The 16,721-nt window shown below is 40.1% G+C and overlaps 1 protein-coding gene across 1 annotated transcript in view; it reads right to left on the bottom strand.

Moving 5' to 3' along the window:
• Positions 1–3,446, bottom strand: part of LOC135472206 (angio-associated migratory cell protein-like) — a 35,237-nt gene extending 31,791 nt beyond the window's left edge. Inside the window, exons 1-4 of the mRNA XM_064751594.1 lie at positions 3,355–3,446; positions 2,521–2,626; positions 874–984; positions 187–306 (exon numbers count right to left, since the gene is read on the bottom strand). Of these exons, the coding sequence (XP_064607664.1) occupies positions 187–306; positions 874–984; positions 2,521–2,599 (310 nt within the window). The 5' untranslated portion in view covers positions 2,600–2,626; positions 3,355–3,446. The remainder of the gene's footprint in view (positions 1–186; positions 307–873; positions 985–2,520; positions 2,627–3,354) is intronic.
• Between the last annotated feature and the right edge of the window lie 13,275 nt (positions 3,447–16,721).

The following is a 16,721-nucleotide window of genomic DNA, read 5'->3' on the forward strand; positions in this document are numbered from 1 at the left end:
CTCTCAAATCAAATAATTTCTTTCAACACAAATGTACAATTTATTTGTTTGATTGGTGCTTTACGCCCTAATCAAGAATATTTCACTTAGCATTAAAGTGGGAGGAAATCGGGCAGAGCCCTGGGGGGAAACCCATGCCCATCACATACATGTACAAGTACAATGCTGCTGATGTTAATTTTCTACCTGTGCACTCAAACAGGGTGTTGGCGGAGGAGACATCCCACACCATAGCTCTGTTGTCCTGTCCCCCTGTGACAGCTCTCGCACACGTGGCTGGGTCTACTCGCACACAGAACACAGCATCTGTAATGCAAAACAAGATAACCGACATTCATGGCTGTTTACGGCATACATTACATCTTCACACATGTACATCTACACTATTTATTTTGATTTGATTGGTGTTTAATGCCAGATTCATGAAAACATCAGTGCGTCTTTGCATGGTTGGTCACGTGTGGACCATACAGAGTGTGTATATGCTGTATATCTCCTATATCTTCCAGTGCTCACAGTAGGATCTACGTCAAAATACTCTTATCCATCACTGTGTAATGTCAATTAATACTTATTACATATGATTATTAGCTGGTTAACAACTTTTGTCATTAATGTCATATTCATTGAAAGAGTAGGTTTCTGTAGACATTTGTATGCATAGTAAAGCAAAAAGGGTGATAACGAAGCCTATAGCCATTATTAACCTTGCTGACATAAAGATGCATTTATGCAGACTCACTCTATTGGCTTTGTTGTCTTACACATATTTTAACAGTCAGCACTAAACATGCTTCTGTCCTTCTTGTAAGATAGTGTTTGGTTGTGCACATATATAATGCATCAGTCACATCAGTGAAAGCAGAAAAGTACCTGTGTGCTTTGAAAATATCACATCTGCATTATCCTGCACATCAGCCTCATCTACCTGTGCCCCTTCTTCAATGTCCAGCTCATCAAGATCACCACCCACACCATTCAAATCTACAGGCAAGCAAAAGACAATCAAAGTAAATGATTAAGATCCAGTGATGGACCAATTACAGCTCAACTTTTCCAACATTTTAGTCCTTACATCATATTACTTGCTGCATAGCTACCGTAAGCTTACGCCCTGATATCTACTGTAAGAGTTGTGTATGCTGTGAGGTCCACTGTAACAGCAGTGTATGCTGTGATGTCCACTGTAAGAGTAGTGTATGCTGTGATGTCTCCTGTAAGAGTACTGTATGCTGTGATGTCTACTGGAAGAGTTGTGTATGCTGTGATGTCTACTGTATGAGGAGTGTATGCTTTGATGTCTACTATAAACGTAGTGTATGCTGTGATGCAGGGATCAGTTTAGCAAATGTTCCATGGCTTGCTATCTTTTACGTTATTTTATAAGTTGCAGGACAAATGTGACCTGTTGTTTTATTTTATTACATGTGTTTTCCCTAAACTCTCATTTGAACATGCTCCGGGAATTTCCAAAGAGTATATGGTCACCATCACCACATTACATAAATCCACAAATCACACTTACAACATGTAAAATGTTGTTTTATTGGCAGAATGCATGAGGATGTAGGGGATGAGGATGTAGGCGATGAGGATGTAGGGCATGGGTTTCTTTTAACTACATGTATTATGATGTCATGATCAAACAAACAGACAGACTACATGTACATGTATTATGATATTATGGTCAAACAAACAGACTACATGTACATGTTTTATGATATTGTACCCACTCCATTCGACAAAAGCTTCTGAACAATTCCTGTTGTTGTTGTACAATGATTTGTGACTAGTAGTACCTTGCTACATGTTATTCAGTGGGCAGTGTAATACAGAGAAGGCAACAAGGTCCTAGACAACAACACCGCAGATCATTTATTTTGGTCTTCTTTTGAAATCGTTCATAATTACTTTTTATTTTCAAAGCTGTTTTGTTTAAAATAGTCTTTTTATAAACCAACACATTTTATACAAAATGAACTTTGGCCAGATAATTTTTTCTCTTTCATTTTGTTTAGCAGGTCATATCAGGACTGGCCTGCTGTATGCAATTTTTCGCCTTTTCAGCCATTAACAGGCCACCAAATCAAGCCCTGTTGATGTCTACTATAAGAGTAGTGTATGCTGTGATGTCTATGGTCTCCTGACAGAGTAGTGTAAGAGCAATGTGTTTGTGCACAGTGAGGTGCAATGACCCAGGGGCCTATGACCAGTGGTGTGTATGGTGACAGCAATGTGTATGGTGACAGCAATGTGTATGGTGACAGCAATGTGTATTGTGACAGTAGTGTGTATTGTGACAGTAGTGTGCATAGTGACAGTAGTGTGTATAGTCACAGTAGTGTGTATAGTCACAGTAGTGTGTATAGTCACAGTAATGTGTACTGTGACCGTGGAGTGTATTGTCACATTAGAGTGTATTGTGACTGCACTGGGTCAGTGGAGTAGGCCTACTGTATATACGATCTAGGACAGCAGAGCGTACAGTCAGCAGCTTGTGCTGTACAAAATTTGACTCACCCCCTGAACTGTTGTCTCCTAACTCTATCACTTCCTCTATGTCTTCAGCCTCCAGCCTGGCTCCACCATCTTCCTCCATTCTGTCTGGTATCACTTGAAGCAAAACCTGTAAAAAAAAGCTGAATTAAGGCAAAGCCAATATCACTCAGTCTAATGTGTGGAGGGTAGGCCTACTGTTCCGAGCCTGGAAGCCACTGTACCTCAAAATTTGTGGATATCATTATTATTATCTTAAATCCAATGTAATGTTCCTTTTTAATACATAAATTAAAACAAAAAACAAGCAATAATTCTGAAAAAAAGCACTGTGTAATGCATAGTCTTCTATTGATTCCCATGTACTGCTGTGCATCAAGTCAAAAAATTACAAATATGCAGTCACAGTGTATGGGATTACCAAATTATAACCATGTAGTTCTCATACAGTTGCATTTTAACAAATGACTGTGAGACTTAAGTGTATGGTAAAACTTAGCCTTTGGCAACCAAATGTTGTACTGCCGACTTATGGCCGATAAATAGCAGTACCGGCAGATCGTTTGACTTGTTGAACTAAGACACAATAAGTCTACTTTTATAATTATTTGAAATCAACAAGCCTGCGAGGCAGGATAGTAATTCTGTTTACAAGTACGGTTTTTTAAATCTAAGTATCTGCGTCGTGAAATACGCCCACGTGAACTAATGTAAACTGCGTAATCATACTGACACAGCCACTGACAGTCACTGATTCATTCAATCCTGATTTGAGCTGCTCAAGCTGGGAGTTCACTGGTTAAAAGTGGCAGGGGAATTTTCAAAATAAGTTAAGCGTCTGACAATCGTCTCCCCTACCTTGAGAAATTTGTCGGCGATGGAGAAATTGATAAGTTCAAAGCACTCAGAATAAAATAGTTTAACTTGAACACGTTTTACTCGCCACAACAACCAAGTCGAGTTGGAAAACCTTTTTTAACTCCGACAACAGGAGAGTGACAGCGACATGCAAGGTGCACATGTCAGTGCGGAAACGTTTGTGAAAGTGTAGAGAAAGGTGCTCCTGTCATGGCATTAGGGAAAGTGGGCAAGATATATCTGGGGTGGTAAGGATTCAAGTTGACGCTGTTGACTATAACCATCGTCCATGTGTCTCTTGTCCTAATATGACAGCCATACCATGCAAGCAAACAAGGAAGCGTGTGATTATAAGAAGCACGAATGTGTGCGTAAATTGACAGTGTTGTTATTAACGCGATGCAACTGAGCGCAGCTAGCCCAAAGGCCATCGTGATGTGTAGTACTACAGGACTGTGATTGCGTATATACCATAACACTCCTGTCTTGTTCCATAAACTTCCCTTTAACATATCTTTACCTCCATACACATTTTATCATTGTTTTACATGTGTTAATTTATAAATCTGTATGAGCAATAGAAAAAGACATGCACATTTACTTTGTGACATTGTTTTAGAAAACAATTAGATTAATCTTCAGTACTGATAGTTTTGTCTATGTTACATTTATTCACTGTTTGATGAGGATTATTTTGAACTCTTTGTAGGTGTCCTGTGTTTAGTATGAAGCAAGATACGGTGGAAATCAAATTTTCAGATGTCTCACATTAGGAGAGTGTTAAATTACACTGTCTACAGTGTAACCATAATCAGCTTGTGTAACGTTTGGACATTATGTTGCTGATTATAGACTCAGATTCATACACTGTAAACATCCTGAACTTGACTGTCATCAATAATGTTTTTCCTCCAAACATCCTCACTGAAACATCCCCACAGCACAAATGTTTTGTTTTGCATGGAGATTAAGACAAACACATCTCATTTTATTTTATATGGTAATGTCTGCTTGATTCTTCTCCTACTTCAGGCAGGTGGAAGCGAAAGTCATACAGAGGCCTCATCCCTTAGCATTGTTTTAATGTTACTGTATATTAAATGTGATGACATCGCAGCAATTTAAGTAATTCTAGACCAGCAACGTCTAATAAACTGCAGTTAATATCACTGCATTTTGTTTTTTCACTGACTCCACTGTAAGCATGGGTCTAGGGAGCATTTAAGGTACTACTATTTAAGCATAAATGTAAATTTGTGTGAGCAGTTAGAATAAAACCCTAACGGAGAAAAATTGACAAGAGGCTGTATTTCATCAGTTATGTGTGACCATTTGTCAATTATCACACTGTCGGCACTTCTCTGGTCATACTAGTTACTCTCTGTGTTGTAGTCTTTTTATGTTGTCAATGTACAATTCATGCAGGAAGAGCCTTATTTGATTGGTCTGATAAATTCACTTGTCCAGAATCTTGTGATTCATCTCAAATCCTAATGCTATCGACAAAAGGAGAAGCTGGGTGTATCAAAACTCAGTGTCCTCATGGTAAAATACTTAGATGGCTTCTTCAACCGTTCAATTTTGAAAATCTAGAGTTGGGCTTTGAGTCCTCAAAGTTCAGTTTTACTGTGGAGCTTAATATTGTACATGCTATGAGCAACTGGATGATGGTTTTGGGTTTCTTTTCTTTTTAGGGGAGGTCTTGTTGTAGTAGGAATACTTGCCTTTGTGCAGGCCAAGAGGCAGGTGACCCGAAATCGTGTTGAAGTGATGAACACTAAGAGGAGAGTGAGAGATGCCGTACATGCAGATGTCAGAGACGGCCCAAGTTGACAGTCATAATGATAACTGTCTCCTACACTCCACAGGCAGTGTGATGCAGTGTGACCAAATGTTGACTGTTGTATAGGTGTAAGCAAACTATTTCCAGGTATCCAGGTGTGCTTTAAAATGGACAGGTGGCAAGTTGTGAAATATTTGATGCAGAATAAAGTGCAGGTGGCTCTTTTTCTTAGATTTATTTGTAATACTTAATAAGTGTGCTGACGTTGTATGGAACCTTTCCTATGTCATTTACCTCAGGCCCAATCTTTGTAGTGTATTGTTAATTACTGACTTTGTGTTCATGATTTGAGGGCACACTGGTAGTGTAGTACTCATATATTTGTGATGTAAATGATAGTGCTTCACTGTAGGAAGGTGATTACTTGAAAGTGTTAGTAGGACTGTTTTAGTCAAATAAATATAAGGCAAAACTCGAGGGTTGCAGTTGATGTTGATTGCTAAAACTAGGCTTCTACAGTACCAGCCACACTATATGTCAGCATTCCACTACCATTTACACCTTACCTTAGTTGTCGCAACCATAAAGGTATAAATACACGAAACAACAAAACAACTCTTTGTCCAGTTTTCAAAATGAAGTCAAGAAATGTTCCTTTAACTATATATTGGGCAAAAAAAAAAGTTAATTTGAAAGCTGAGCGAAATTAGGTGTTGAAATATCAATGCAAGGGTTTCCATTTGACTGCAACGTATTAAAGAGAGACAGTGCTTGTGGTGGAAAGTTGTAGACTTTTCAAAACTGCAGATGCCCCTTTTAATCTTGGACTTGGATCACAGGCCTTGCAACCTCTCCTCATTAAGTTCACAAGGGCCTTGAAGAATGATTGGGACAAGATGTTGTACTCAAACATTGTGCAAATATGGTAGGCAATCCGACGCCCAGTGCCGTCCAAGATATCCAGTAGGAGCCATCAGTGCTGTCCAAGATATCCAGTAGGAGCCATCAGTGCCGTCCAAGATATCCAGTAGGAGCCATATCCAAAGGAAGACCATGGAAGAACCTTGATGCCTGTTTTGTACCTAGGTACGTCTTCACACTGTTGTTATTGGTGCGACAGAACTCCAGTCAAGTACATGCAGTAACAGGGTGAGGGCAGAAAACATGATCCTTATGTTCTGATCGTACTGGCGGATACTGGTCTTGTTGTTGCTGATGTTTTGGTTACTACTTGAGTAAGGTTCAATAGATAAGAGACACCGATGAATTGATCTTGTGTAGAACTTGTCACCCCTTGGGTGTCCGGGATAAATGACAATCTGTAACGGCCACAGTTTGCTGTTGACGTTCAGGAAGTCTTGTGATGGTGGTCTTATGTTCGGACTGATTGCAGGGATGTGAGTGAAGGTTGTGTGACGTGTATAGGTATACGCGTGCCCACGTTAGTTAAAAACACGTTACTAGGTGAATATTGAACGTTTCGCGACAACCTTTTACAGATGATGCTGTAGAATGCCTCTGACCGCATGTGAATGTACAGATTACATGGTTTTGCATACCTGTGTTAGTATGAATGTTTATAGGATGTATACCAAATTGCATCACTTCGTCTAGTATCATTACGTCATTTCACTGTGGTCTTTCAGCAAATGTTAGTAGCTACTGTTATGAGTTTTAAGTTTTTCAGAGTTGCGTTTTTTTTTTTTTTTTTGCTACGATTCTGGGCCTTATATACATGTATTCAGGTAAAATAATTTTAACACGACACGATGTGTCTCTTCCGATAATTCCATCGTCTATAGAGACTTGTTTTTTTATTGTCTTCAGTAATAAAATAATGTCGATTTTATTTATGGCCTTGTTCCGGCTGTTACCATAATTCTCAGTCTACAAACGGAGTCATAATTGCGCACGATGATTAAGCATTCAACATTATTTATTGGCCGAACAAAGGACCGCCTTCTGTTTTACAAAACGGATCCCAGTATTAAATGACAGATGGAATCAATAATTCGAGAAATGGAAGTATTGTTGTCCGCAACAGTTTTCCAACCAACAAAGCTTTATGAAAGTTCATTGTAAAATGTAGTAAGGTTGGTGTTGGAAAGCCGACATTTGGCCAAGATTCCATCTGCAAACCGTTAAACAATTATGCGGAAGGGTATATCGTCACGATGTCTGTCCGTCGGTCAGTAAGAACGACTTGGATAATCGCAATTTAAGCCCTGCCGCTTCTGATAAAAATTGTATATTTGGTATAAGTTCAAGTTGAGGTCATGGTTTCAGCAAAATTTCTATTTAAACTTGCGCTGTCACGATGAAATTTCTCGTATCGATGGCAACCAACTGGAAAGAGGAAATTTCAACAACATTCTGGAGCTGTTTGTTTTCTTACTTTATTACAACTGCCTGAAAATGACAAGATTCGATAACACAATCTCTGCAGAAATCAAAGCCCTTTACCTGAAAGGATTTTACATTTGGCATGCCGGTTTATATTGAGATCCACTAAACTAAGGTTTCTAAACTGTTAAACGAACTAAGTTCTTCCTAAACGTTGGTTGATATGTACGAATATATATTTCAAGAAATTTTGCGCACACTATCCCAGTAAGTCGGCATAATGCATTAAAGGTATAAGTTGTGTTTCAATTAGCTTCATCTGGATTTGTCGTGGTGAAAATGCTCATTTTTCAAGACATCTGGCGATCTGTTTTAGAGTCGTCATAGTTGTATCTAATTCTGCTTAGCCTGGGATTAGGGGATGTAAAAGCAGTCTTTTACAGGTTGCATCTACAGGTTGCATTTATGAACACTTCCAGTGAAAGAGCGACTGAGATACCTGTGTATTGTATGTGACCGAGAAATTAATCAGGGACTTTGAAATAACTTCGCATTTTCTGGCTAACTTACAGCTATTAGCTCAATGTTACCTGTTATTACTGTTTTGAATGCAATACATGCGTCGAAACAGACATTCGTAGGCCGTTCACTAATAGGGACGCTCCATATCAATAATCGCAAGGCCAATACTCAAAAACTAGGTTTAACACAAACACCAAAGAACTAAGAAAGTATTTAAGGCACGAAATTAAGACTGAATCATACAAAGAGAAGCGTTCAAACAGTTAAGTTCGGTGTAAAACACCAATCAAAAAAATAAATAAATACGACCATGGGAGCTGGAAGTTTATCCATTACGATCCCTGTCGTCGTCCATTCTTGTTTGTTTTCTAATTTCTTACTGTTTTGGCCTAGCTTAAGTTCTGGAAGATACCGGCACCCTGCCCAAAATTTAAGTCCCGCTCATTCGACGATTTCGTTTTCCTGTCACCCCAGGAATGGCTGTCCCCATTGGTCGGCCCATTTATAGTTCTCCATGAAGCTATCTAGTAGTATCTGTAGGCGTAAACCAATAACTCATTTGCGATAGAAAAGATCGATCCATTGGTGCTAGGATCTTTTTGGCTGTACCAACGGCTAGACGCTGTTCGCAATTTGTTGGATTCACCGTTATGGAACGGAAGCTGTAGGTGGCACCCTGAAAAACTGCTTTCTTACCATTACCAAAGTTTTTAACAAAGCAATTTGTTCTATGTTGTCAACAAAGTACTTTGTTAAATTAGTTCTAACAAAGTCACTTTGTTCATTCATTTAACAAAGTAATGTGTTAATTTAACAAACTAATATGTAAACGTTTAACACACTGGTTTGTCAGATTAGTAAACTGTTTTGTAGCAATTGTACACAGTAATCTGTTAATTCAACAAAACTGTTTATTACTATCGCAAGGAAATGTGCAAAATTCAACGTAGTAACTTGTTAGCTAATCTCTTTAATTTAACTACCTAGAACTGAACAATTAACGTAATCTGCAGATAAATAATACTAATTTGTCGTCTGGATTTGTTCACTGTCACACATAAAGCTTATTACCATTGACGTTCTCATCCATAGGCAGTAATGCACTCGCCACTAACTACACTGGTCTGTAACCAGTACTTCATTGCTTCATAACCAGTACCATACTGCTCTATAACCAGTTGCCCAAATAACCAGTAACACAATGCTGTGTAACCAGTGACACACTAGCCTGTGACCAGTGACACATTGCCCTGTTGGCACTGTCATGCACAACTGTGTAGCCGGCAGCATCCTGCTCTATAGCTAGGAGCGGACAGCATGCTCTTTGACCAGCAACACAACCAATGGACAACTCCATCTGTTAACATACTGGTTTGAAACTAACGAGATGCCATGCAATCATAATAACACACTGCGGATAATGAAACATTCATGGTGTACAGAAGCACACATTACATTTATTAATGTCAAATAAAATAGTAATTACAAATCCATACATTCATTTTCTTGGCTTATCTATTTGACTAATATCTCTTCACCAATTGTCCAATAAATTAGCATAAATTCAATAACACATAACCAACCAGAGAGAAACTGAATTATTCGTTGAGCTCGTAATGTGTGTTTTCAAAGATTACTTAAAAGAAAAAGTTAGACTAAACACTTTTTTACATGTTTCTAAGACAGCGTCACGCCAATATTTCGAACTTACAGCCCTACCCTGATTACTTCAGTGTTTAGTCAGAATTCCTCTGGAATTTATTCTCCACGTGAGAAACGATTTAGCTAGCAAGTTATCATCTTGCTGCAAGAAAGGCTGCTACAAGCTATCACGTCTTGTACCTCCTATTTACTCTAAAAGACCTACACTCATATCTTTGGCCACAGCAGTTCGAAGGAACATGTAGAGCACCCCTGCACGTTTCTCACGTTGAAAACAAGATCAAATTTGAATAGTGAATTGAGAACTTCGCGAATTGCTGTGATTGTACCCAAGAGGATCTGTCCAAAAAGTATGGAGTTGACGTTCAAGTCCAGGTCATACTGGCTTCCTCTCTGGCCGTAAGTGGGAAGGTCTGTCAGCAACCTGCGGATGGTCGTGGGTTTCCCCCGGGCTCAGCCATCATAATGCTGTCGTATAAGCAAAATATTTCTGCGTACGGCATAAAACACCAATCAAATAAATAAATAAATAAATATGGAGTTGACGAAAGCATTGGGTTAGAAGTCCTTGTGAAGGGAAAGGGTAACCCTATATGAACATGGGCCCTTTTGGTCCAGTGGGCTTGGCAGCAAAATTAAAGAGTGACATCGCTAAAAATTTACTGATTCATTTGTATACTCATAGATTTTATCAGGAAATAATAAAATGCTACATTACTACATGTTGGTGCTTACAGTTATCCATGAATAAACCCAAATAATGGTCCTTACAATTATACATGAATAAACGAATGTTTCTGACCTTTCAAAGTTAAAATACTGAAAATAAAAAATAAAAAACAAAGGGTAGCATCGAAATTATTAAGCTTGTTGGTATGAAAGGAAGTCGGCAGGATTATTTTACACCAACTGGAAATCTTGGACAATCTGTAAAACACCAATGAAAATTTGAGAACATACCACCAACATTTCGACACCGAGAGACAGAACTGCACAGTGGATAGAACATACAAGTATACTGGAAGATGCAAGTAGCAGAATTTATCTAGGCCTAAGGCTGTACATTTCAATCCCTCTTTATTTCAATTTTCAGTAGGCCTATCTGTTAAATGTATATCATCAATTCTACGTCGTCATAGGTTTACGTCACTCCAGAATCTGGTTATGTTGCGCTTATGAGTTTCACGTCAGTGCGCTCTTGACTTCACAACGTGTAGTTGAATTGTATGGTCTCGATTCTATCGCAGCTTTATTTGGTAATTTTCTGTTAGGAGACCCTGCCATTCCTGATTTATAGACGGAAATATTGCTCTTTGCCTGTGGAGTAGTCCCCACATGCGATAACTGGGTCGGCCATCTTACTTACGAGAGCTTGACAAGAAGTAAAGTCATTTTGGAATAAGTATTGTTGTGCCATAACAAAAATATTCAGGTGTCAACTGCATGTGGATTCTTAACAACTCCAAGCGCCTTACAGAAGAACTTGATGCCCATGTGCATATAACGTACAAAGACGTATCCACATCGGATTTCTCTACTCTCTGTACTACAATTCCACACAATGATCTTGTTGAAAGAATATCGTCGTTAATTGTCTCGGTATTTACTAAAACAGGCCACCGTTACATTAACGTCAGAAGCAACAAGGCTTTCTTTAGTTCTACTCTTTATAAAGGTTACCACTCATGGGATGTTACATTATTTATTGAATTACTTGAATTTCTCATTAACAACATCTATGTAAAAATTCGGGGATACCATTTACCAACAGTGCATAGGTACCAGTGGGTACCAACTGTGCGCCTCTTTTGGCAAACCTATACCTGTTTTCATATGAATATGACTATATGCAGATATTACTTAAAAGTACTATTTTTATAGCTCGATCCTTTTTATTTACCAAGCGGTATATTGATCTACTGGCGTTAAATAATCCCCATATTGCTGAAACGGTGAAGGAAATCTATTCGCCTTCATTGGATTCAAAGGAGACAACAGATAGTCGTGATGGTACATCTTATTTGGATCTATATCTGTACAAAGACGAACAAGGCCTCCTTTCACACCGCCTTTATAAAAAGGGATAATTTCAACTTTGATATTGTAAATTATCCTTATTTGGATAGCAATATACCAAAGGGTCCTGCATATGGCGTATACATATCTCGCCTTGTAGCATTTGTCAGATCTTGCGTAAACTGTGATGACTTTAATCTGCGTCACAAGGTGTTAGTTCAAAAACTAGTTTGTCAAGGATACTCCATCAAACGCCTTCATTCTAAGTTTCTCAAATTTTACAATGTGTATAACACTCTCATTGGCAGGTATGGACAGAGCGCTCAGATTCTATGGCGATCTGCATTGTGATCAACCACAAAGACGGCGCTGTTATCCTCATGTACATATCTATCGCATACATGGTATTTAACGACACAGATGGCGCTGGTTGCCGAGTGTAACCGTTTATCTTGTAGACAGCTTTTATACAGACCAGTATGTAATGTGTAACATCACAGATGGCTCCTCCTGTAGTATGAGATCCTTACATATTACAGGGAAAGACGTAATCGTCCGTTACTTTTGAATTACAATCTGTTCGCTTAAGGTCTGTAACGCTCGTCATTTTCGAACTGTACCTAATACCGCTTAACCTGGGGCTAGGGGGCGTAAAGGCAGCCATGACCATTATATCTGGGTGATGCCTTTATGAACAGTTGCAATCAAAGCGCGACTGAGATACCTTGTTTAATTGTTATTTGACCTGGAACTCATTCATGGACCACGTATTTGAACTTTGTCTGCCAGGCATCATTGAAAACTGATGACCGCTTCTCTCTTGTGTATTACCCGCTTTGTTTCCTATTTGTGTAATTTCTTACATACCTTTCTCTTTGGGAGCTAGTGTTAAACCATTGTTTTGGAAATGGATCTTGTGATTATCGACTTGGGACGCCCTTTATGGACTAAGAATGGTATACGAATATCGGACATGACATTTATATCATGTATACTGCAGACCCTGCAGTGCGCGTGCTTGAATTGTAGAGGCCTACCGAAAATGGATTCTGTCTCTAAAGAGATGAATAACCCACCGGGTATGAACGAAAATGATATCCTTCGTTTGTCTGACTGATTGAATCCGTCAGAAAACAGACCTGTCAGGGTTAGTGAAAATCATGTCAACATGCCAGTGTTCTCCATTCAAAACCTGGTGTCTGTCATGACGGCAGAACGAAAAGAGCAACAGGCGAGTTTGTCACTATTAGCAAAATTTATCGCCTAAATGGGTAATGCTTGGGAAAAAAACCGCTGATACTGTAAGAGCTTTGGCAATGGTACAATTCAATCAGGACAGCCGTCCCTAAAAAGATAAACTCTGTCAAAAAAGAAACGCAACCCCCGTATTGTAGAGATTTTAATATTTAGTTTTAAGACGGCACAACTTTTTTCTTATTGAAGACAGAAGTCAGAAATTTGGCAGAATAATAATCAAGATGGTCATGTTTAAAACTGTCTTTTCAAAAGTCATCTCACAGACACCAGTTGCTCACCAGGGGGCGTCTTCCTCAGTATCTCGTATGACCACCACGAGCTGCAATCACTGCACGGCATCTCCTTGGACAAGAACGGATAAGACGCCGGATTCTCTCCTGGGGAATGGCCCTCCACTCCTCCTGTAACGCAACGGCGAGCTGTTGAAGCGTCTGTGGCGGTGGCTGACGTTGACGCACGTGTCGATCCAGAGTATCCCACAGGTGTTCAACAGGGTTGAGGTCTGGTGATTTAGAGGGCCACGGCAAGACATTGACGTTGGAATCCTGCAGAAAGTTCATTGTTGCACGTGCAGTATGACGCCTGGCGTTGTCCTGTTGAAAAAGCTGTGTCTGTCGGTCAATAATGGGGAGAAGGTGAGGCTGTAACACGTGGTTGGTGTAACGTTGGGCTGTCAGGTTCCCTGGAACGATCACCAAGTCTGATTTCTGGTTGTACGAGATGGCTCCCCAAAACCATAAGACTGCCTCCACCAAATCTGTCCACCTGTCCATCCGGACGCAGATGGGCGCAAAGCGTTCATGACGTCTCCTATACACACGCTGTCTTCCGTCGTGACGTGTCAAAAGAAAACGGGATTCATCAGAAAACCAGATGCGCCTCCAGTTTTGTAAAGTCCATATCCTTACGTTGTTGCACCACCTGAGTCGTAGGCGTCGATGTAAGAGGCGTAGTACAGGTCCAACAACTGGTCTACAGGCACGTAAACCCGCTTCTTTCAGACGGTTCCTAATCGTCTGAGCCGACATTCTCCTCAAACCTGGTATTTGTGTGGCAGTCACGGTTGGTAGGGCATGCCGATTACGCAGGTGAAGGACCCGGATGTACCGATCTTGAAGTGGGGTCGTGATTCTTGGCCTTCCACTTCTCGGGCGATCGTTGGTCGAATTAAAGTTGTTGTAACGGCTCCAAAGTCGGGATATCGTTGTTTTGTGAACATTTAGGTGTCGTGCAATAGTGCCAAAACTTTCTCCGGCTTGAAGACGACCAATGGCGATATTTCGGTCGGCAGCACTCAGTTGCGGCATTTTACCGACTGCCTTTCGTCGACGAATATATGAATAAAATACGAAAGCACATGGGTTTTTATACACCCCCACACTATAACTGCCATTGACATGATTTGCATGTAAATGGTTCTGTGTGCGACGTCAATAGGGTCAGTCCATGCGTTGTGACGTCATAAGCAATAAAATACACTTAGGAGAGATAAGGCAGTTGTTTGGATGGTAATCTTCATTAAAAACGTGTATAATTTCATTACATTTGGCTAAAATTTAGTTTGGAAGCAATAACTTTATTCGAACGAATTTTTGATATCCGAGGACAGGGGTTGCGTTTCTTTTTTGACAGAGTTTAGAAACGTGACGGCAATTTATCGGATGATACATGTGGTCAGTCAAATTTTAAGAAGATCAGTGATGCAGATACTGACATCGAGGCAGACATCGCAATGCTTTGCTCTTCGCCTAAACCCGCCACACTATCAACCAGTCACTCTGGAGGTAGTGATGACGTATTGAATGATATAGAACAGGACCTAGATGAGGACGGGAATAAAGGTCCGAACACTACGGAAAAACCGTTGACTATTACTCAACATAGATGGGTTAAAAACCATAGGATGACAAACTTCAAGCTGAGCTGTAAAGGTACAGTCGTCCATCGAACCGCAGACGTATGTTTGTTCCACGAGTGAACGCCCTGTTATAGAGGAAACTGAGCGCTTTTGCCAACGTGTTCATCTTCGACTTTCTAACATTCAGAACACTCTGCTGAAAGCGGAAGTAGCTGTTGTACAGCTCACTGATACTATGTTCATTTGCAACAAAGGCGCAACTCCAGTGAACTTCAACCAAATTGTTCCCATGGCGACGGATACACCGACGGTATTAGGTTACGCCTCATACGATATTTTATTGAAGAGAAGGGACGCAATCAGGCTTTTCCTTGGTAAAGAGTACGCCGTTATTTGTACCCAAGACGTCCCAGTAACTGAATTATTGTTCGGTGACAATTCGTTGCCGCAAACGCTGAAAGAGGCGAAAGAAGCTGACCGAATTTGCTTCAATGCTTGTGCCCAATGCAAAGGCAAACATAGCCATGATCCCTCTTGAAAACAGAAGTCCAAGTCGGATTACAGGTCCCCCTGAAGCTAACAGGGGGCAGAGCAGAAAGCCTTTTGTTGGGCGGCGATACCACAAACGCAAACAGACACTGGACAACAAATAGTGTCCACTGTTGCTTCTCGAGAAACAAAGGTACGTGTGCATGATTTATTAGCCTTAAGAATGACATCTGAAAGAAAAACAGCTAATTTTAAATCTTTTCACCCTGAAATTTTAGGCATTGTAAGTGGTGCTGTGATTTAATTTGATGAAATGTCACATAAGAAATACCTTCCTGCCTCAGCAGAGGTCACAGAAAAGGGGAAGTTCATCGCTGATTTGGAGATAGTTTAACTACTTTCTAAAGGAGTAACTGAAATATGCCAACATGAAAATTTGTGTCTCCCATATTCGTTACACCTAAAAAGGATGGGACCCACAGGTTGATTTTAAATTTGAAGAAACTGAACTCTCATGTCAGTTACCATCACTTTAAAATGGAGTCTCTTCACTCTGCCGTAAATTTGATGACGCAGAATTGTTATATGGCTTTTGTCAATCTTAAGGATGCCTACTATTCAGTGAATGTGTCACCTTACCATCGTAAATACCTACAGTTTACTTGAAGAAACCACCAGTTCGATTCACCTGTCTTCCAACTCGACTAGCCTCATGTCCACGCATGTTTACAAAACTTCTAAAGCCGGCTTCTGTCACTGTGAGACAATACGGATATGTCTCTATACAGGTTATAGTGATGATTCATATTTACAAGGGGATATGTTTAAAGATATGCAGATCAGTGAAACTGTGTCTTTAGCTGATAGTTTGGGATTTGTTATTCACCCCACAAGTTCTCAAGCCAACACCCACGGGAAGCCAAATGACCCCGGAAGAGGTTAAAAAGCACATCAATTACCGAGAACTCTTGGCTGGTTTTGGGGGGTCTGAAGGGTGTTTCAACTTTTCCTTTTCTCTTTTAATTTGGTTGAATTATGGCCAGACTGTTCGTGTTTATATGATATTCGCTCCTCACGTTTCAAAGATCGGGATAAGTGGACTTCGGCACAGCAAAAAATCGCAAGCATTTATATATTCATAACACACAGGTGTCCGCTTTGAGCGCCCGTCTGCTATTATCATGTCGTTGTGGACAGCCATCTTGCAGATCATGTGTCTCGGAAACACATGCGCGTTGGCGACTACTTGAAAAGAGACAGATTTCGTTCGCCGCGCACGGCAAGGCACCATGCATGAATACAAGAAATTATCAACACGTTAGATATTTAGCGCGGCGCCACAAAAGGCAAAAACTTACAGAAAATTTCACCGCAGACGAGGGTTACGTGTTGAAGGCATGTGCCACGAACAAATTTTTGTTAAGCACATAGCTCTCG

Source organism: Liolophura sinensis, chromosome 8 (genome assembly GCF_032854445.1).
Source record: "Liolophura sinensis isolate JHLJ2023 chromosome 8, CUHK_Ljap_v2, whole genome shotgun sequence".
Classification (NCBI taxonomy): Eukaryota; Metazoa; Mollusca; class Polyplacophora; order Chitonida; family Chitonidae; genus Liolophura; species Liolophura sinensis.